At 42.7% G+C, this 22,866-nt stretch overlaps 1 protein-coding gene across 3 annotated transcripts in view; it reads left to right on the top strand.

Moving 5' to 3' along the window:
- Positions 1 to 15,023, top strand: part of LOC106613091 (CUE domain-containing protein 1) — a 49,118-nt gene extending 34,095 nt beyond the window's left edge. For all 3 annotated transcript variants that reach the window (XM_014215007.3, XM_014215006.3, XM_045724685.2), the window contains 8 exons: positions 740 to 867; positions 1,921 to 2,047; positions 2,190 to 2,469; positions 2,802 to 2,873; positions 8,473 to 8,562; positions 8,710 to 8,803; positions 8,982 to 9,104; positions 9,260 to 15,023. In XM_014215007.3, the coding sequence (XP_014070482.1) occupies positions 740 to 867; positions 1,921 to 2,047; positions 2,190 to 2,469; positions 2,802 to 2,873; positions 8,473 to 8,562; positions 8,710 to 8,803; positions 8,982 to 9,104; position 9,260 (915 nt within the window). In that variant the 3' untranslated portion in view covers positions 9,261 to 15,023. The remainder of the gene's footprint in view (positions 1 to 739; positions 868 to 1,920; positions 2,048 to 2,189; positions 2,470 to 2,801; positions 2,874 to 8,472; positions 8,563 to 8,709; positions 8,804 to 8,981; positions 9,105 to 9,259) is intronic.
- Positions 15,024 to 22,866: the final 7,843 nt, after the last annotated feature.

Here is a 22,866-nt window from a genome sequence, read left to right as displayed (position 1 = left end):
TGTTTTGCTAGGCGAACCGAACAAGTTTGCTCGCGTAAGCCCTTAAAATATCTTTGCTTAAACTAGAAAAAAGCGGCAATAGTACTGTTTGTCCATCTTGAGATGCCGTAGTGAAGACCCTTGCCAGCTGGTCAGTGCATGCTCCGAGTACGCTTCCTGTTATTCTGTCTGGCCCAGCAACCTTGCGAATGTTAACCTGTTTAAAGGTCTTACTCACACGGGTTTCCCGAGTGGCGCAGCGGTCTGAGGCATCGCAGTGCTAGAGGCGTCACTGCAGACGGGATCGGGAGTCCCATAGGGCGGCGCACAATTGGCACAGCATCGTCCGGGTTAGGGGAGGGTTTGGCCAGACGACGCTGGGCCAATTGTGACCTTTTTAAACAGGTTAACATTGGCAAGGTCGCGGGGCCAGACGGAATTCGTCTCTCTCTCCCCTCCTGTTCTTGTTGTAGTCTAGGTTTTAGTCAATAATAAATAATACATTGTGTATCAGTACCACACATAAAAAATAAGGAACTGCAACCCATGTCGTCTCACTACATTATAAATAGTAAAGTAGTGCTGTTTTGTGTGCTCCAGTTACCTTACCAGACACTAACCCCCGCAACCAGCTTCTCTCATAAAACTGAAATAATTTATCTTACTGACATGACTGATTTGAATGGGTAAACGTGTATTAACGTTATTGACCAAGGACATATTCTCTCTTTCTCTTGGTCTCCTCCATTCCCCGGGCCAGATTCTGGAGAGGACGTTAGAACCGGACAGTTCCGACGAGGAACCTCCCCCCGTCTACTCACCGCCCACTTATGACATGCACATCTACGACAGGAAGTACCCCGAGGCCCCGCCCACTCCTCCACCCAGGTAAATTGTCATACTATCAGAGGAGGCTGGTGGGAAGAGCTATAGGTGAACAGGATCATTGTCATGGCTGGAATGGAAAGAATGGAGTCAAACACATTGTTTCCATGTGTTTGACATGTTTGGTACCATTCCATTTATTCCATTCCAGCCATTACAATGAGCCCTTCCTCCTATATATGCTCCCTATACATGCTCCCACCAGCCTCCTCTGTACTATACAGTTCAACAGATCTACAAAATAACCAGAGAAGAGTTTAACCTATCAGTCATCTGTCTATGGTAATTCTTTAATCCTGTATAGAATATGTGCATCTGGAACATGAACACTGATTACTTTATGAAAGGGAGGAAGGAAGGAAGGATGCATGTTTTAAAAATCCCGACAGGACCTTTTGTTTGCATGCAATCCTCTAGCCTGTACTCTATAAAGCCCAGAGGAACAGAGGAAGTGGTCCTATGGGGCCCTGGAATTTATATGCTCGGGCCTGTGGATAGCACAGCCGACCACATGCTGTTATAGTTAGTCAAGGTTCCACCTGGTGGCCATTTTAAGAACTGTGCAATGCTGTCTCAAGGGTGTGTGTGTGTGTGTGTGTGTGTGTGTGTGTGTGTGTGTGTGTGTGTGTGTGTGTGTGTGTGTGTGTGTGTGTGTGTGTGTGTGTGTGTGTGTGTGTGTGTGTGTGTGTGTCACTGGACCAGTTAATAACAAAAATCCATGGAATTGAATTTGCTTCAAGCCCTATTGTCCATGATTTATGATTCAAGACCATGTCCACATTTGTTTTGCTTCACACCACCAGCTGAGAGATTCACAGTAATTGACTTTTTGGACTGTACAAAGTGGTGTGTTAAATGTGGTGACTGCTGCTCAAAGGGGATTTTATTGTGAAGACAAACAGACATTAATTATTATTTGTGTTTTCATGCATTGCTTACTTTTCACAGCATCAGTACACAATGTATGATGTGTGCATTTAGTTTAGTTCTAGTGTGACATGGCATATGAATCTCTCTCTAGTCTGACCCTAACCTTTTGACCCTTGTCTGACCTAGGTTTGAGGCCCAGCTCCCTCCAGGTCACCGGCAGGTCCGCAGCTACAGGAACTGGAATCCACCGTTGCTTGGCAACCTGCCAGATGATTTCCTGCGGATCCTGCCACAGCAACTAGAAAGTATACAGGTACACAGTGGATGTAAAGAAAACCACACACAAAAAATACATTGGCAGTATGACATTATCATTAACAGCAGGGCGACATCCTGCTTACAGAAATCAATAGCAACTAAATTCAAACTCTCTTTCTCCATCTCTCCTCCTCTAGGGCTCACAGAGCAGTCTGTCCCAGCCTTCTTCCTCCTCCTCTCTGTCCTCCATTGCCCAGCAGACAACCCAGGGAGGTGTCTCCAAGCCAGGGACTGGTGGAGCCCTAGGGGCACCTGGAGGGCCAGGCGTTCCCGGGGGCATGGCAGGGGTAGGCACGGAGCAGGAGCGTAAACTGAAACAGTACCTGGATGATGAACGCATCGCTCTGTTCCTCCAGAACGAGGAGTTCATGAGGGAGCTGCAGCGCAACCGCGAGTTCCTCGTCGCCCTGGAGAGAGGTGTGTGTCATGCACAGATGGGCATACATGGTCATGTGCATGATATACTTTAACACACAGAATACATGTTCAGGACACAGTAGGCTTGTGCAGTAGGCTAGTACAGTAGTCAAGTTTATGCTTTCTACGGAGCGAGACAGATACTGTTAATGCTCTTCTCTCTTTCATGCTATGCTAGTTGCAAAGTCCCTTGTGTATCTCATGATGCTTCATCCTACAAAAGTTTCAATTTGGGAACCATGTCCCACTTTCATAAAGGTTTCTTAATAATAGATTAGATGCTGCTATGTGTCCCCATATTGCGTCATAACATCCAGCTCTCTCTGTTTTAGATCGCTTGAAGTACGAATCAAAGAAATCCAAGTCCAATCATTCATCCGCTTACATGGAGAATTCCACAGCAGGTAGGTGTGTGTGTGTGTGTGTGTGTGTGTGTGTGGCGCACATTCTTATTCAAACACCCAATAGCCCTACTCATATCAATGACTTGGGGTTTAATTTGATCACGTCCAATATCTAGCCACCTATATTTATCGCTCGCTACCACTGGGTATGGTGAATGCTTCTCCAAGTAGTTGTTGACACGATAAATGGCTTTCTCTGGAGTGATTCGTTTAGTATTTTATTAGGATCCCCAAATATCCGCTGCCAGGAAACAAAACTCAACAAATAATATACATTACATCATTTTGTTATTTTATTTATTTATATTTTACTTTTAGTTTATTTAGTAAATATTTTCTTAACTCTTATTTTTCTTAAAACTGCATTGTTGGTTAAGGGCTTGTAAGTATGCATTTCACGGTAACCTGTTGTATTCGGCGCATGTGACAAATAACATTTGATTTGATTTTGCTTTGATAATACAATACAAAATATATATTTACATTTTTTTAAAGTCTCTTAAAAGTCCCTGTCGTGCTGCAAGTTTTTCTTTTATCAGTTGTATTTTTTAAATCTGTTTTTATTGCTAGCTTGAGTTACCTGGGATGGCGCAGAGTTCCATGTAATCATGGCTCTATTTAATACTGTGTGTTTCCCAGCCTCTGTTCTGGACCTGGGGACTGTGAAGAGACCTCTGGTTACATGTCTTGTGTTGTACCAATGAGTGTCCAACTGTTTGAACAGATAGTTTGTTACCTTTAGCCCATTAACACCTCGCACAAAGACAATAGTGATGCAGTCAACTTTGAGCCAGTAGAGATTGACATATATACCACTGACATTTGCCCTCCGTGTACATTTGCCCTCCGTGTACATTGATTTAGATGAAAACAGAGCAGCGTCTTATCATGGACAGACCTCTTCCCATTTTAGCAGCCACTGAGCATATACAGTGCCTTCATGAAAGTATTCAGACCCCTTGACTTTTTCCAAATTTTGTTACGTTAGACTTATTCTAAAATGGAATAAAAATATAATAATCCTCAACAATCTACACACAATACCCGATAATGATGAAGCGAAAACAGTTTTTTAGAAATGTTTGCAAATGTATTAGTAATAAAAAACAGATCCCTTATTTACATCAGTATTCAGACCCTTTGCTATGAGACTCGAAATTGAGCTCAGGTGCACCCTGTTTCCATTAATCATCCTTGATGTTTCTACAACTTGATTGGAGTCCACCTGTGGTAAATTCAATTGATTGGACATGATTTGGAAAGGCACACATCTGTCTATATAAGGTCCCACAGTTGACAGTGCATGTCAGAGCAAAATCCAAGCCATGAGGTTGAAGGAATTGTCCATAGAGCTCAAAGACAGGATTGTGTCGAGGCACAGATCTGGGGAAGAGTACCAAACAAGGTCTGCAGCATTGAAGGTCCCCAAGAACACAGTGGGCTTCATTGTTCTTAAATGGAAGAAGTTTAGTACCACCAAGACTCTTCTTAGAGCTGGCTTCCCGGCCAAACTGAGCAATCGGGTTAGAAGGGACTTGGTCAGGGAGGTGACCAAGAACCCGATGGTCACTCTGACAGAGCTCTAGAGGCCCTCGTGGAGATGGGAGAACCTTCCAGAAGGACAACCATCACTGCAGCACTCCACCAATCATGCCTTTATGGTAGAGTGGCTAGACGGAAGCCACTACTCAGTAAAAGGCACATGACAGCCCGCTTGGAGTCTGCCAAAAGGCACCTAGAAGACTCTTTGACCATGAGAAACAAGATTGTTTTTCAGCGGCAGAAACTGGGAGACTAGTCAGGATCGAGGGAAAGATGAACAGAACAAAGTACAGAGAGATCCTTGATGAAAACCTGCTCCAGAGCACTCAGGACCTCAGACTGGGGTGAAGGTTCACCTTCCAACAGGACAACGGCCCTAAGCACACAGCCAAGACAACGCAGGAGTGGCTTCGGGACAAGTCTCTGAATGTCCTTGAGTGGCCCAGCCAAAGCCCGGACTTGAACCCGATCGAACATCTCTGGAGAGACCTGAAAATAGCTGTGCAGCGACTCTCCCCGTCCAACCTGACAGAGCTTGAGAGGATCTGCAGAGAAGAATGGGAGAAACTCCCCAAATACAGGTGTGCCAAGCTTGTGCTGTCATACCCAACAATGCTGTAATCGCTGCCAAAGGAAATTGAACAATGTACCAAAAAAAGTAAAGGGTCTGAATACTTATGCAAATATATGCTATATTATGCTATATTTTCATTTTATATTTGTAATAAATTTGCAAAGATTTCTAAAAACCTGTTTTTGCTTTGTCATTATGGGTTATTGTGTGTAGATTGAGGGGGAATAGAATATGTTATCCATTTCAGAATAAGACTTTAACGTAACAAAATGTGGAAACAGTCAAGGGGTCTGAATACTTTCCGAATGCACTGTATAGTAGGCCTAGCCTATAGAAAGCTGATGGGATCCTTCTCTTTTAAATAGAGGCCATCAAAACTCTGTTTTCTGCATAGCCTATAGAAATGTTGCGTGAACTCATGGGCTCTCAGTAAGTGTTTGATTAGATTTTCTATTACATTTGCGTTGATGTCAGAGTGATTAGAGGGACAATAGAGTGCTGAGTACCAGGCAGTTAGCAAGTTTGGTAGGCTACTAATGACCAGCAGCATCAGAGCTTGGAGAAGCCTAATTACCGCGATGAAGCGGTCATGTGGTATTTGACTGCCGTCATGACTCGTGACCGCCGGTGTGGTGGTAATACGGTCACCGTAACATGCCTAAATTTGCAAATCTTGTCAACAAAAAAGTTCTTAAAGTGGTTGGCAATATCAAAGGGTTTTGTTATGAACAAGCCATCTGCGTCAGTGAAGGATAAAGCTGAGTTTGCTTTTTTTGCCTAGAATTTCATTTAAGGTACTCCAGAGCTTTTTACTATCATTCTTTGATATAATTTATGTCTTATTTATTTTTGAAATAGTTTTTTGGGGGTGTAGATCATCTTTAATATTGCGGCTGGTGTGGTTGTAGCTTCCATCAATGTAATATATCTATAAACTTAGCAAAAAAAGAAACGCCCCTTTTTCAGGACCCTGTCTTTCAAAGATAATTCGTAAAAATCCAAATAACTTCACAGATCTTCATTGTACAGGGTTTAAACACTGTTTCCCATGCTTGTTCAATGAATCATAAACAATTCATGAACATGCACCTGTGGAACGGTCGTTAAGACACTAACAGCTTACAGACGGTAGGCAATTAAGGTCACAGTTATGATAACTTAGGACACTAAAGAGGCCTTTCTACTGACTTTGAAAAACACCAAAAGAAAGATGCCCAGGGTCCCTGCTCATCTTTGTGACGATGCCTTAGGCATGCTGCAAGAAGGCATGAAGACTGCAGATGTGGCCAGGGCAATAAATTGCAATGGCCGTACTATGCAATTCGTTCCAGTCATTGGCAGCAGAGAACTGGAAGGAAAGGCAGCCAATTAGGAGATGGCTTTGGGGGTGACCAGTGAAATATACCTGCTGGAGCGGTGCTACAGGTGGGTGCTGCTATGGTGACCAGTGAGCTGAGATAAGGCGGGGCTTTACCTAGCAAAGACTTATAGATGAGCTGGAGCCAGTTTGTTTGGCGACAAATATGAAGCGAGGGCCAGCCAACGAGAGCATACAGGTCGCAGTGGTGGGTAGTATATGGGGCTTTGGTGACAAAACGGATGGCACTGTGATAGACTACTTCCAATTTGCTGAGTAGAGTGTTGGAGGCTATTTTGTAAATGACATCGCCGAAGTCAAGGATCAGTACGAGGGTATGTTTGGCTGCATGAGTGGAGGATGCTTTGTTGCGAAAAAGGAAGCCGGTTCTAGATTTAATTTTGGATTGGAGATGCTTAATATGAGTCTGGAAGGAGAGTTTACAGTCTAACCAGACACCTAGGTATTTGTAGTTGTCCACATATTCTAAGTCATAACCGTCCAGAGTAGTGATGCTAGATGGGCGAGCTGGTGCGGGCAGCGATCGGTTGAAGAGCATGCATTTAGTTTTGCTTGCATTTAAGAGCAGTTGGAGGCCACGGAAGGAGTGTTGTATGGCATTGAAGCTCGTTTGGAGGTTTGTTAACACAGTGTCCAAAGAAGGGCCAGAAGTATACAGAATGGTGTCGTCTGCATAGAGGTGGATCAGAGAATCACCAGCAGCAAGAGCAACATCATTGATGTATACAGAGAAAAGAGTCGGCCCGAGAATTGAACCCTGTGGCACCCCCATAGAGACAGCCAGAGATCCTGACAACAGGCCCTCTGATTTGACACACTGAACTCTGTCTGAGAAGTAGTTGGTGAACCAGGGGAGGCAGTCATTTGAGAAACCAAGACTGTTGCGTCTGCCGATAAGAATGCGGTGATTGACAGAGTCGAAAGCCTTGGCCAGGTCGATGAAGACGGCTGCACAGTATTGTCTTTTATCAATGGCGGTTATGATATCGTTTAGGACCTTGAGTGTGGCTGAGGTGCACCCATGACCAGCTCGGAAACTAGATTGCATAGCAGAGAAGGTGCGGTGGGATTCTAAATGGTCTGTGATCTGTTTGTTAACTTGGCTTTCGAAGACTTTAGAAAGGCAGGGTAGGATTGATATAGGTCTGTAAGAGTTTGGGTCTAGAGAGTCTCCCCCTTTGAAGAGGGGCATGACTGTGGCAGCTTTCCAATCTTTGGTGGATCTCAGAAGATACAAAAGAGAGGTTGAACAGGCTAGTAATAGAGGTTGCAACAATTGCGGCGGATCATTTTAGAAAGAGAGGGTCCAGATTGTCTAGCACGGCTGATATGTAGGGATCCAGATTTTGCAGCTCTTTCAGAACATCAGCTATCTGGATTTGGGTGAAGGAGAAATGGGGGGAGTCTTGGGCAAGTTGCTGTGGGGGGTGCAGAGCTGTTGACCGGGGTTGGGGTAGCCAGGTGGAAAGCATGGCCAGCCGTAGAAAAATGCTTATTGAAATTCTCGATTATCATAGATTTATCAGTGGTGACAGTGTCTCCTATCCTCAGTGCAGTGGGCAGCTGGGAGGAGGTACACTTATTCTCCATGGACTTTACAGTGTCCCAGAACTTTTTGGAGTTTGTGCTACAGGATGCAAATTTCTGCTTGGAAAAGCAAGCCTTTGCTTTCCTAACTGCCTGTGTATATTGGTTCCTAACTTCCCTGAAAAGTTGCATGTCACGGGGGCTATTCGATGCTAATGCAGTACGCCACAGGATGTTTTTGTGCTGGTCAAGGGCAGTCAGTTCTGGTTACTACAGAGTTTGTGTGTCTAAACTTTTGACTGGTGCTGTACATACACATATACATTTATATCATTTATCTTTGTTCTATAGTAATAAAAAAAAAAGAAGTCTTAAAGTGCCCATAGAATATTTAATGACGGCTGTAGTCACCAATTAAGACTTTACCAAAATGGTTGAAGTAGATTGTTTGTTCACTACTCAGGTTCATTATTATATGTGTGTTACTGCGTTAGTCTTTTCTTGTGTGATTGTGTATGTGTGTGTGTGTGCATAATATGCCTATGTTTGTCTTTTACAACTAATTTCTTTGTTTCCAGGAGAGCACTGTGCTTCGAGGTCGATGGAGGCTTGTACTGCTGTGTCAGATGACGCCATGTTCAGAGACAAACTCAAACACATGGGCAAATGTAAGGCATCCTCTACCAGCAGGCCACTCAATACACATGATTACCATCCCCTGTCTCTCTCTGGCAATGGCCAGTTAACAAACTCAATCACTAGAACAGCATACTTATGCAAAACCCCCCGATACGGTTGTCTTCTCTCCCACCTAGCAACAAGAAAGAAGCTGTTTGAAATCGCCAGATCATTCTCTGACAAGACAAAGAGAAGAAAGTTAAAAAGAAGAACGCTCCTGAAGCACCAGTCGTATCCTTCATTGCCAGTCGATATTCATTTCCAATCAGAAACATTGGATGGGTTCCGTTTTTGCAGTGATGGTTTTTTATAGAACTCAATGTTCAAGTACCACATATTGTATAATACAGATGCATATGTATCAATATCCAGGCCTTTAGGTGTTTCCCTTGACCATATCCCCTCTAAGACTGGGCACAGCCAACTCCACAGCCAACCTCCTGGAGGATGTGGAGGGAAGCCCAGAAGATGGCCAGCCCAGAAGATCAGACACTCAGGAAGACGATGTGCCACACAAGGAGCCTTTGTCATGGTGAAAACCTGTCTCCTTCCCTGTTGGAAATTGTATCACTTTACTCTGTGTAACTACTATAACCGCTCTAATCAAACATTATTGTTGACTTACATCCTTTGTTTATAGATGGGCCTTTTGGCTGTAATCTGACAAACATGTCACCTCCATTTCAGATTCCTCAAGGCTGCACCACATCAGGGTTTCCATGGTGACAGCAGAATGACCCATGGCTGGTGGCCGCCCAATACTTTGGCTCCTCCCTCCCCTAACACAGACCAGCCAATCCCAGGCCCAGAAGTGACCTGGGACCACCCCCTCGCCCAGGAGGAGAGGAAGCAGACTGCTACCACCTATCCTAAACTCTGACTGTTCATAACCGCATTGGATTACCATTATAATCTCTGTATTATAACTCTTCATTAATATATGATTTCATATGTAAAGGGCAGATGCATTAGTCTTTTGACAGTTCTTTTTTTGTTGTTGTATCAGCTCCCTTTAATCCCCATTGCAGAATGCTTGGCAGCCTTGCTGGTGGTGATCTTAACATATGGACTCATCTAGTGTTACCAGTCTAATCTCTTTGATATGGCTGGGGTAGGTCACTCTAGAGCCAAAGTGTGCACAAGCACCTCTGAAATGTCCCATAATAAACCATGTTCACTCCCAGTACCCATGTGTTGCTATGCCCATTTGGTCACAGTTTTAAACAGACAGTAAGCAGTGATGATGTGGCGAGTTTTTAAACAACATCTCAACTAGAATCACAGCTCAATCCAAGTTCAATCTCATGTTTCCTGAAAGTTCAGGACATAGAAACAACTTGTAAACAGAGACTCTAACATTACAGTTGACTCCCCCTTGTAAATCTGGATTTGCCTCGGAGCAATTTGACAGGAGATGATATCATCAGAGACCTGTGTGTGTCAGTCAAGGGGTTGTTATTCAAGTTGCCCTGCTCAAATGTCAACAAACCCTTCTGCTGCACCCTCCTATATCAAAGAGGCATTCAAACCTGCCAAAAGGGTCACTTGTTCCAAGCGGGTCATATTTCATCCCATATTGTTATGTCAATGTGTAACTAAATGCCAAGTGTAACCTTTAATCCCATTTCAGGAACTCTGACAAACTTAAGATTTCATGCGAACTGAAATATCCCTCAAGCTAACTGACTGCCATATCTCACTATTCTCATGTCTTTTTCAATACAGCATTTATATACTAACCCTATCTCATTGAGAGTAAGGAGGGGTGCATATTGCTGAATTCGTGTTATTAATGAGTACACAATAATATAACTAGTAGAAATATTTGATAAACAAATATGCCAGTGATCTGTGCACATTGTTGATAAACATGTGTTTTTTGTTATGTGGTGTAATGGGAAATGAACCGTTTGTAATGGGAAGTGTTGGGTATGGAGAGAGCAGAACATGATATGGATGAAGCCTCTGTGAGGTGAGGACTGGCATTGATCTTGATTAGATGCTGTTGGGTGTTGGAAAAGAGGAGAAGGCTGATGATGACCCAGCGCTGTGATATGAGTTGTTGGAAAAGAGGAGAAGGCTGATGATGACCCAGCGCTGTGATATGAGTTTCAACAGACAGTCGAGCTAGATTTAAAGTCAACCCTTTGAGCCACTATCTGATTCGCAAGGTTTCACATTGATCCGTCACTTTCCCAACTATTGGAAATGATTACTGTCTTATTCTGAAGCCTTCTCCCTGAAGGATGCTCTTTGCTCACGATCGTTAAAAAGGAAGAGACAGACTGGTGTAGGAAATATGGTGGCAACTCTCACCACTATGCTTCTAAAAATTCTATGTTTTAAAATTGATGCATAAAAGTGAGCAAGCCAAGTGCACACTTTAGGGAGAAGGGTGAGGAATTGGAACACCAATTCATCCACTCTACCTTCTTGGTGATAGGTCATGTGTTGTATATAAGGAGAAAGGTATGTTTGGTAAACATACAGAGAAAGTTTTGTATGTACAAGTATTGATTGTGTGAAGGGAGGCTGAAATCGACCCTTTCAGTGTTCTTTTTGAAGTCTTGATGTAATGGATTGGGTTTGTAATGGATTGGCTTTTTGAAGTCTTGATGTAATGGATTGGGTTTGTAATGGATTGGCTTTTTGAAGTCTTGATGTAATGGATTGGGTTTGTAATGGATTGGCTTTTTGAAGTCTTGATGTAATGGATTGGGTTTGGAATGGATTGGCTTTTTGAAGTCTTGATGTAATGGATTGGGTTTGTAATGGATTGGCTTTTTGAAGTCTTGATGTAATGGATTGGGTTTGTAATGGATTGGCTTTTTGAAGTCTTGATGTAATGGATTGGGTTTGGAATGGATTGGCTTTTTGAAGTCTTGATGTAATGGATTGGGTTTGGAATGGATTGGCTTTTTGAAGTCTTGATGTAATGGATTGGGTTTGTAATGGATTGGCTTTTTGAAGTCTTGATGTAATGGATTGGGTTTGTAATGGATTGGCTTTTTGAAGTCTTGATGTAATGGATTGGGTTTGTAATGGATTGGCTTTTTGAAGTCTTGATGTAATGGATTGGGTTTGGAATGGATTGGCTTTTTGAAGTCTTGATGTAATGGATTGGGTTTGTAATGGATTGGCTTTTTGAAGTCTTGATGTAATGGATTGGGTTTGGAATTTTCCCCCATTGACAATTTCTGTCTGTTATCATTTTCTTGTTTGTTAGTTTTGCTCTCAGCATTTTTCTCATATAGGTCTTCACAAACTCTCTGAACATGTTTGCCAATAAAATGTGTTTATTGCCCTTGCCATAATGAAAAAGATTTGCCATAATGTCACCCACTCTTTTATACTGTTATTGAGCGGCAGATAGGGGGCGCCATTATCCAGCTTACTCAAACTGCTATCAGACTATCCAGACTTCATTGTTACTGTCATGCTATTCACATCAGTGGAGGCTGCTGAGGGGAGGATGGCTCATAATAATGGCTGGAATGGAGCGATTGGAATGGCATCAAACACATAGAAATCACGTGTTGGATACCATTAAACTGATTCCGCTCCAGCCATTACCACAAGCCCGTCCTCCCCAATTAAGGTGCCACCAACCTCCTGTGATTCACATTCATATTCATATAGGTATTTCAAATGGGGTTTTGTAATATATACTACCGTTCAAAAGTTTGGAGTGACTTAGAAATGTCCTTGTTTTTGAAAGAAAAGCACATTTTTTGTCCATTTTAAAATAACATCAAACAGATCAGAAATACAGTGTAGACATTGTTAATGTTGTAAATGACTATTGTAGCTGGAAACGGCTGATTTTTTTAATGGAATATCTACATAGGTGTACAGAGGCCCATTATCAGCAACCGTCACTCCTGTGTTCCAATGGCACGTTGTGTTAGCTAATCCAAGTTTATCATTTTAAAAGGCTAATTGATCATTAGAAAACCCTTTTTACCAATTATGTTAGCACAGCTGAAAACTGTTGTTCTAATTAAAGAAGCAATAAAACTGGCCTTTAGACTAGTTGATTATCTGGAGCGTCAGCATTTGTGGGTTTGATTACAGGCTCAAAATAGCCAGAAACAAAATAACTTTCTTCTGAAACTTGTCAGTCTATTCTTGTTCTGAGAAATGAAGGCTATTCCATTCGAGAAATTGCCAAGAAGCTGAATATCTCGTACAACGCTGTGTACTACTCCCTTCACAGAACAGTGCAAACGGGCTCTAACCAGAATAGAAAGAGTGGGAGGCCCCGGTGCACAACAGAGCAAGAGGACAAGTACATTAGTGTCTAGTTTGAGGAACAGACGCCTTATTTTTAGTCCTCAACTGGCAGCTTCATTAAATAATACCCGCAAAATACCAGTCTCAATGTCAACAGTGAAGAGGCGACTCTGGGATGCTGGCCTTCTAGGCAGAGTTCCTCTGTCCAGTATCTGTGTTCTTTTGCCCATCTTAATCTTTTATTTTTATTGGCCAGTCTGAGATATGGCTTTTTCTTTGCAACTCTGCCTAGAAGGCCAGCCAGTTGAGGACTTGTGAGGCACCTGTTTCTCAAACTAGACATTCTGATGTACTTGTCCTCTTGCTCAGTTGTGCACCGGGGCCTCCCACTCTTTCTATTCTGGTTAGGGACAGATTGCTCTCTTCTGTGAAGGGAGTAGTACACAGCGTTGTACAAGATTTTCAGTTTCTTAGAAATTTTCACATGGAATAGCCCTCCTTTCTCAGAACAAGAATAGACCGACGAGTTTCAGGAGAAAGTGCTTTGTTTCTGGACATTTTGAGCCTGTAATTGAACCCACAAATGCTGATGCTCCAGATACTCAACTAGTCTAAAGAAGGACAGTTTTATTGCTTCTTTAATCAGGACAACAGTTTTCAGCGGTGCTAAAAAAAAACTGTTTTTCTTTCAAAAACAAAGACATTTATAAGTGACCCCAAACTTTTGAACGGTAGTGAGATATATATATAGCTCTTACTGTACCAGAATGTTTCAAATGTCACCCCATGATACTGGAGTGCTTTCATTTATTTCTATAGAAGACATTCTAACTCATATCTGCAGTAGCTGAGAAAGCATCATTGATAAGACGCAGGTTACGTTTGTTTACAAAAGCCTGTGACAGTTCACCCACTGAGCAGTCAGCAGGTTTGTCTGTCTATTACAACATTACATGATATCAGTAAGTCACCAAGTGCTTGCACTCCATTGGTCTATTGCTTAGTTTTGTTCTTTTCAGAAAAGAGAGAAGTGAAAATGTTTTTTTTTGTATCTTCAGTTCCAGGCTTTTGACTGACATCTGTACATGAGTGCAGTTTTGTTATTGCACTGTCGAGGGCAACACTTGTCTGCATGGTTTTGTGATGTGATTTCAAAATGGCTTGATGTTTGATGACTGCTCATAGAAACTTGTAGATACGGTATCCTCTCAGGGAAGCACCCCTCTTCTTTTTACTGTTCTTCCATTTCCAATTTGTGCGACTTGGTAAAAGCACAGTTAAGAATATGAAAAGGTATATTTAGGCTGGTAGTTTATTTCTTTAGAAGCTTCAAATATCATGTTGGTGGCCAGACATGATTTCAAATGCATACTGGACCGGTCTGTGCGATAGACCAAAAAGCTGCATATAGGCCTAGTTGTTGTACGGAAAAGAGCATACTAAAAATAATTTTAAACTTTAACGTTTTAACCTTTTCTGACCAATAGACATGCAGCACCACAAATGCTTGGTTAATTATTTTTTTGTTGATGTTTCTAAGTACAGATTATTTTATTGTACTGTATGTGTGCCAGACAGGGTGATATGCTTCATTATGAATGTACATGAATAGAGATGAGGCCAGTAATAGCAGACAACATGCTTGTTTACAATGCAGTCATGAGCATGCAATCTTCTATGGCTCATAACCCTATTATAAGAATGTATGCCATAGTTACTTTGAAAAACTACCACCACAGGCCTGAGGGTTTTTAGTTTCGTATGGAACTCAGTGAGATCTGTGTGGCCTGTCCATAAACAAACCCTATAGCCTCTAACCTCCATGCATTTTTGTAGATCTGTTTCTGAACAGGACTGTAGCTAATCCTACCAGTCAATGTAGGTCAAACATCCGAAAAGCGTTGCTCATTATCAAAACTGATATACATTTCAAGAACTTCAGAATTTGAATGATTCAATATGTTTGTTTGTGTCATATTTTGGAAGGCCAAGGTCAGAAGCCAGTTTCTACCCACAACATATGTTAAAGGTTCTTTAAGTGATTGTTGTACTCAAGATTGATTTCTGGATCAGATTTTTCGTACACTTTAAGAAAGTTTCTTATAGCTATTGAAATAATCAAATTGTGTTGTACCCTGTCTGATGTGATTGTGTGACATTTGTAAAGATTTATTAACTGATTCTGCTCATTAAAGTTGTTTATCAATCCCTTAGACAAGATTGTCACAACTGACCAGTGAAAATGACTTATCGCTCAACATCAGGTTCCTGATGAGGCCTATCTCTTTGAAGAGAAAGAAAGACCTAGGACTTTCGTGAACGAGATTTGACGTGAAATGTTTCTAGCTAAGACAAAACATTTTGGGAATAGATACTAAATCTAATTTTATTTGTCACATGCGCAGAATACAACAGGTGTAGACCTTACCGAGAAATACTTACAAGCCCTTAATCAACAATGCAGTTTTAAGAAAGAATGCAGAGTTAAGAAAATATTTACTAATTAAACTGAAGTTTAAAAAAATACCCCATAATGACAAATAAACTTTTTTTTGTTGCAAATGTATTAAAAATAAAAAACTGATCTCACATTTACATAAGAATTCAGACCCTTTACCCAGTACTTTGTTGAAGCACCTTTGGCAGCGATTACAGCCTTGAGTCTTCTTGGGTATGACGCTCCTCTTAAACTCTGTCAGATTGGATGTGGAGCGTTGATGCACAGCTGTTTTCAGGTCTCTCCAGAGATGTTTGATTGGTTTCAAGTCCGGGCTCTGGCTGGGCCACTCAAGGACTTAAAAGAGACTTGTCCCGAAACCACTCTTTTTATTTAACTAGGCAAGTCAGTTAAGAACAAGTTCTTATTTTGTAGGTAGGGATAAAGTGACTATGCATAGATAATAAATAATGCAAATACTCCAGGTTGCCATTTGATCAATTGTTCTGCATTCTAACGGCTTGGGGGTAGAAGCTGTAAATGAGCCTTTTGGACCTAGACTCCGGTACCGCTTGGGTGGCTGGAGTCTGACAATTTTTTGGGCCTTCCTCTGACACTGCCAAGTATGGAAGTCCTGGATGGCAGGAAGCTTGGCCCCAGTGATGTACTGGGTCGTACGCACTACCCTCTGTAGCGCCTTACAGTCGAATGCCGAGTAGTTGCCATACCATGCGGTGATACAACCGGTCAGGATGCTCTCAATGGTGCAGTTGTATAACTTTTTGAGGATCTGAGGACCCATGCCAAATCTTTTCAGTCTCCTGAGGGGGAATAGAGTTGTCGTGCCCTCTTCACAACTGTCTTGGTGTGTTTGGACCATGATTGTTTGTTGGTGATGTGGACACTAAGGAACGTGAAGCTCTCAAACCGCTCCACTACAGCCCCATCGATGTAAATGGGAGCGTGTTCAGCCCTCCTTTTCCTGTAGTCCACGATCATACCATAGTGCACCGTTTGCACACTCCTTTCTTGTTATATTCAGAAAGGAATTTTAGATTCAGTATAAACAATCGTTGGTATAGTGACATTCTTGTTTTATGAATGGTAAGGTCCCATTCCAAGCTCTACGGAGGGTGTTCTAGCAAACAAACAGCAGAGACCTGAGGACACCATCCAACCTAAAACTGAGGGAGCAGTATTTGGTCTGATGCTATTTTGAAAGCCAAGAAGAAAATGTTTTATTTTTATTTTTGTTTATATAAAATACATCACAATGATATATTTTACTTTATGGGGACTGAATGTTACAAGATGGCGTAGCATCTCATTTCAAGATGGCGTAGCAGTCGGACATGTCTTTGTCTTATCCCGTGTAAATAGTCAGGTTTTTTTTGTATATATTTTAATCTCACTTTCTATCTACGAACTAAATATACTTTCCTGCAACCCGCCTCACCCAATGTGGTACGGATCTGCTATTTTTATTCCTTATAACTGGAACTTCCATCAGGAGCTAGCCAGCTAATTAGCTACTAGCTATCAGTCTTTGTTAGCCACGGCTAGCGGTCTTCATCTTTAGCTCGGACACCAGCCAGCTTTAGCTCGGACAATACTACTTTTCTCTACCACACCACCGGATTCCTGCCGCAAGCTCTGGACCATTACACCGGATCATTGCAGCTAGCTAGCTGCAATCGAGTGGCTACTGTTAGCTAATGCCTCTGTCCTGAAGCAAGCACCAGTTAGCCTTGAGCTAGCCTCGAGATAGGCCCATATACCAGCTAACTTCTTGTGCTACAATACCTCTTTTGCCAATTGGCCTGGACCCTTTATTGTTGACACGGAGCCCCACCAATCCATCACGACTGGTCTGCCGACGTAATCATCCGATGTGGTTTCAACAGGTTTTTCATTGCGATGTCGCTTAAGACCCATCCGTAAGCCCCGGCCCGCTAGCTTTCTGAACACCGTTGTCTCCCGCTCGCTTAGCTTAGTAGCGACTACTGAACGGCTCCCTGACTTAGCTATTGCTGCTCATTGGACCCTATGATCACTCGGCTAGACAGCTGATGCCTGCTGGACTATTCACTAACGCGGTACATCTTTTTGTTTATCTGTCGGCCCCAGCCTCGAACTCAGGTCCTGTGCGTACCTAACCGACCCTCTCTGCCCATTCATCGCCATTTACCCATTGTTGTCTAAGCTCTCCCGATCAACACCGTGATTTAAAAAAATTTTTATTTCACCTTTATTTAACCAGGTAGGCAATTTGAGAACAAGTTCTCATTTACAATTGCGACCTGGCCAAGATAAAGCAAAGCAGTTCGACAACATACAACAATACAGAGTTACACATGGAGTAAAAACAAACATACAGTCAATAATACAGTAGAAAAATAAGTCTATATACAATGTGAGCAAATGAGGTGAGATAAGGGAGGTAAAGGCAAAAAGGCCATGGTGGCAAAGTAAATACAATATAGCAAGTAAAACACTGGAATGGTAGATTTGTAGTAGAAGAAAGTGCAAAGTAGAATATAAATAATGGGGTGCAAAGGAGCAAAATAAATAAATACAGTAGGGGAAGAGGTAGTTGTTTGGGCTGAATTATAGTTGGGCTATGTACAGGTGCAGTGATCTGTGAGCTGCTCTGACAGCTGGTGCTTAAAGCTAGTGAGGGAGATGAGTGTTTCCAGTTTCAGAGATTTTTTTAGTTAATTCCAGTCATTGGCAGCAGAGAACTGGAAGGAGAGATGGCCAAAGGAGGAATTGGCTTTGGGGGTGACCAGAGAGATATACCTGCTGGAGTGCGTGCTACAGGTGGGTGCTGCTATGGTGACCAGTGAGCGGAGATATGGGGGGACTTTACCAAGCAGGGTCTTGTAGATGACCTGGAGCTAGTGGGTTTGGCGACGAGTATGAAGCGAGGGCCAGCCAACGAGAGCGTACAGGTCGCAGTGGTGAGTAGTATATGGTGCTTTGGTGACAAAATGGATGGCACTGTGATAGACTGCATCCAGTTTGTTGAGTAGGGTATTGGAGGCTATTTTGTAAATGACATCGCCGAAGTCGAGGATCGGTAGGATGGTCAGTTTCACGAGGGTATGTTTGGCAGCGTGAGTGAAGGATGCTTTGTTGTGAAATTGGAAGCCAATTCTAGATTTAACTTTGGATTGGAGATGTTTGATGTGAGTCTGGAAGGAGAGTTTACAGTCTAACCAGACACCTAGGTATTTGTAGTTGTCCACATATTCTAAGTCAGAACCATCCAGAGTAGTGATGCTGGACAGGCGGGCAGGTGCAGGCAGCAATCGGTTGAAGAGCATGCATTTAGTTTTACTTGTATTTAAGAGCAGTTGGAGACCACAGAAGGAGAGTTGTATGGCATAAAGCAATCTGCTGTCATCCCCCTCTTCAAAGGAGGGGACACTCTTGACCCAAACTGTTACAGACCCATATCTATCCTGCCCTGCCTTTCTAAAGTCTTCGAAATCCAAGTTAACAAACAGATCACCGACCATTTCGAATCCCACCGTACCTTATCCGCTATGCGATCTGGCTTCCGATCTGGTCATTGGTGCACCTCAGCCACGCTCATGGTCCTAAATGATATCATAACCGCTATCGATAAAAGACAATACTGTGCAGCCGTCTTCATCGACCTGGCCAAGGCTTTCGACTCTGTCAATCACCGCATTCTTATCGGCAGACTCAACAGCCTTGGTTTCTCAAATGACTGCCTCGCGTGGTTCACCAACTACTTCTCAGACAGAGTTCAGTGTGTCAAATCGGAGGGCCTGTTGTCCGGACCTCTGGCAGTCTCTATGGGGTTGCCACAGGGTTCAATTCTCGGGCCGACTCTTCTTTGTATATATCAATGATGTCGCTCTTGCTGCTGGTGATTCTCTGATCCACTTCTATGCAGACGACACCATTCTGTATACTTCTGGCCCTTCTTTGGACACTGTGTTAACAAACCTCCAGACGAGCTTCATACAACACTCCTTCCGTGGCCTCCAACTGCTCTTAAATGCTCGTAAAACTAAATGCATGCTCTTTAATCGATCGCTGCCTGCATCCGCCCGCCCGACTAGCATCACTACTTTGGACGGTTCTGACTTAGAATATGTGGACAACTACAAATACCTAGTTGTCTGGTTAAACTGTAAACTCTCCTTCCAGACTCACATTAAGCATTCTCTCTCTGTGGGTCTAACCCAAAGAAGTTCTGGGAAATGGTTAAAGACCTGGAGAATAACCCTCCGCCTCACAGCTGCCCATGTCCCTTAATGATGATGACCTGGTTGTTATTGACAAGAAGCACATGGCTGAGCTCTTAAATCACCACTTCATTATGTCAGGATTCCTATTTGACTCAGCCATGCCTCCTTGCCTGTCCAACATTTCCTCATCTCCCACCCCTTCTAATGCGACTATCCCCGATGCTTCTCCCTCTTTTTATCCTGCCCCGCTACAAAGTTTCTCCCTGCAGGCAATCACTGAGTCCGAGGTGCTAAAGGAGCTCCTTAAACTTGACCCCCAAAAAACATCTGGGTCAGATGGTTTAGACAATCTCTTCTTTAAGGTTGCTGCCCCGATCATCGCCAAGCATATCTCCAACCTTTTTAACCTGTCACTCCTTTCTGGGGAGGTTCCCATTGCTGGGAAGGCAGCCATGGATCGTCCTTTATTTAAAGAGGGCGATCAAGCTGATCCTAACTGTTATAGGCCTATTTCTATTTTGCCCTGTTTATCAAAAGTGTTGGAAAAACTTGTCAATAATCAATTGAATGGCTTTCTTGATGTCTAGTATTCTCTCTGGTATGCAATCTGGTTTCCACTCAGGTTATGGATGTGACATTGCAACCTTAAAGTTCCTCAATGATGTCACCATTTCCCTTGATTCTAAGCAATGTTGTGCTGCTATTTTTATTGACTTGGCCAAAGGTTTTGATATGATAGACCATTCCATTCTTGTGGGCCAGCTAAGGAGCATTGGTGTCTCTTAGGGGTCCTTGGCCTGGTTTGCTAACTACCTCTCAAAGAGTGCAGTGTATAAAGTCAATATATCTGCTGTCTCAGCCACTGCCTGTCACCAAAGGAGTACCCCAAGGCTCAATCCTAGGCCCCACGCTCTTCTCAATTTACATCACCAACATAGCTCAGGCAGTAGGAAGATCTCTTATCCATGTATATGCAGATGATACAGTCTTATACTCAGCTGGCCCCTCCCAAGATTTTGTGTTAAATGCTCTACAACAAAGATATCTCAGTGTCCAACAAGCTTTCTCTACCCTTAACCTTGTTCTGATCACCTCCAAAACAAAGGTTTTGTGGTTTGGTAAGAATAATGCCCCTCTCCCCACAGGTGTGATTACCTCATACAAGTACTTGGGAGTATGGCTAGATGGTACACTGTCCTTCTCTCAGCATATATCAAAGTTGCAGGCTAAAGTTAAATCTAGACTTTGTTTTCTCTATCGTAATCGCTCCTTTTTCACCAAAGCTGTGTATTGCCAAACTAACCCTGATTCAGATGACTATCCTACCCATGCTAGATTACGGAGACATCATTTATAGATCGGCAGGTAAGGGTGCTCTCAAGCGGCTAGATGTTCTTTACCATTCGGCCATCAGGTTTGCCACCAATGCTCCTTATAGGACACATCACTGCACTCTATACTCCTCTGTAAACTGGTAATCTCTGTATACCTGTCACAAGACCCACTGGTTCATGCTTATTTATAAAACCCTCTTAGGCCTCACTCCCCCCTATCTGAGATATCTACTGCAGCCCTCATTCTCCACATACAACACCTGTTTTGCCAGTCATATTCTGTGTAAAGGTCCACAAAGCACACACATCCCTGGGTCGCTCGTATTTTTTGTTTGCTGCAGCTAGCGACTGGAACGAGCTGCAACCAACACTCAAACTGGACTGTTTTATCTCCATGTCTTCATTCAAAGACTCAATCATGGACACTCTTCCTGACACTTATGGCTGCTTTGCGTGATGTATTGTTGTCTCTACCTTCTTGCCCTTTGTGCTTTGTCTGTGCCCAATAATGTTTGTACCATGTTTTGTGCAGCTGTTGTCATGTTGCGTTGCTACCATGGTGTGTAGTCATGTGTTGCTGCCTTGCTATGTTGTTGTCTTGGGTCTCTCTTTATGTAGTGTTGTCTCTTGTCGTGATGCGTTTTGTCCTATATTTATATATTTTTTTATTTATTTTTAATTCCAGCCCACGTCCCCGCAGGATGCCTTTTGGTAGGCAGTCATTGTAAATAAGAATTTGTTCTTAACTGATTTGCCTAGTTACAGTTGAAGTCGGAAGTTTACATACACTTAGGTTGGAGTCATTAAAACTCGTTTTTCAACCACTCCACAAATTTCTTGTTAACAAACTATAGTTTTGGCAAGTCAGTTAGGACATCTACTTTGTGCATTACACAAGTAATTTTTCCAACAATTGTTTACAGACAGATTATTTCACTTATAATTCACTGTATCACAATTCCAGTGGGTCAGAAGTTTACATACACTAAGTTGACTGTGCCTTTAAACAGCTTGGAAATATCCAGAAAATTATGTCATGGCTTTAGAAGCTTCTGATATTCTAATTGACATCATTTGAGTCAATTGGAGGTGTACCTGTAGATGTATTTCAAGGCCTACCTTCAAACTCAGTGCCTCTTTGCTTGACATCATGGGAAAATCAAAAGAAATCAGCCAAGACCTCAGAAAAAAAATTGTAGACCTCCACAAGTCTGATTCATCCTTGGGAGCAATTTGTAAACACCTGAAGGTACCACGTTCATCTGTAAAAACAATAGTACGCAAGTATAAACACCATGGGACCACGCAGCCGTCATACCGCTTAGGAAGGAGACGTGCTCTTTGGTGCGAAAAGTGCAAATCAATCCCAGAACAACAGCAAAGGACCTTGTGAAGAGGCTGGAGGAAACGTACAAAAGTATTTATATCCACTGTAAAACGAGTCCAATATCGACATAACCTGAAAGGCCACTCAGCAAGGAAGAAGCCACTGCTCCAAAACCGCCATAAAAAGCCAGACTACGGTTTACAACTGCACATGGGGACAAAGATTGTACTTTTTGGAGAAATGTCCTCTGGTCTGATGAAACAAAAATATGACTGTTCGGCCATAATTACTATCGTTACGTTTGGAGGAAAAAGGGGGAGGCTTGCAAGCCAAAGAACACCATCCCAACCGTAAAGCACAGGGGTGGCAGCATCATGTTGTGGGGGTGCTTTGCTGCAGGAGGGACTGGTGCACTTCACAAAATAGATGGCACCATGAGGTAGGAAAATTAGGTGGATATATTGAAGCAACATCTCAAGACATCAGTCAGGAGGGTAAAGCTTAGTCGCAAATTGGTCTTCTAAATGGACAATGACCCCAAGCATACTTCCAAAGTTGTGGCAAAATGGCTTAAGGACAACAAAGTCAAGGTATTGGAGTGGCCATCACAAAGCCCTGACCTCAATCCTATAGAAAATTTGTGGGCAGAACTGAAAAAGCGTGTGCCAGCAAGGAGGCCTACAAACCTGACTCAGTTGCACCAGCTCTGTCAGGAGGAATGGGCCAAAATTCACCCAACT

The sequence above is a fragment of the Salmo salar genome, chromosome 09 (genome assembly GCF_965601325.2).
Source record: "Salmo salar chromosome 09, fSalSal1, whole genome shotgun sequence".
Taxonomy (NCBI): Eukaryota; Metazoa; Chordata; class Actinopteri; order Salmoniformes; family Salmonidae; genus Salmo; species Salmo salar.
This window is presented reverse-complemented; position numbering and strand designations above follow the sequence as displayed.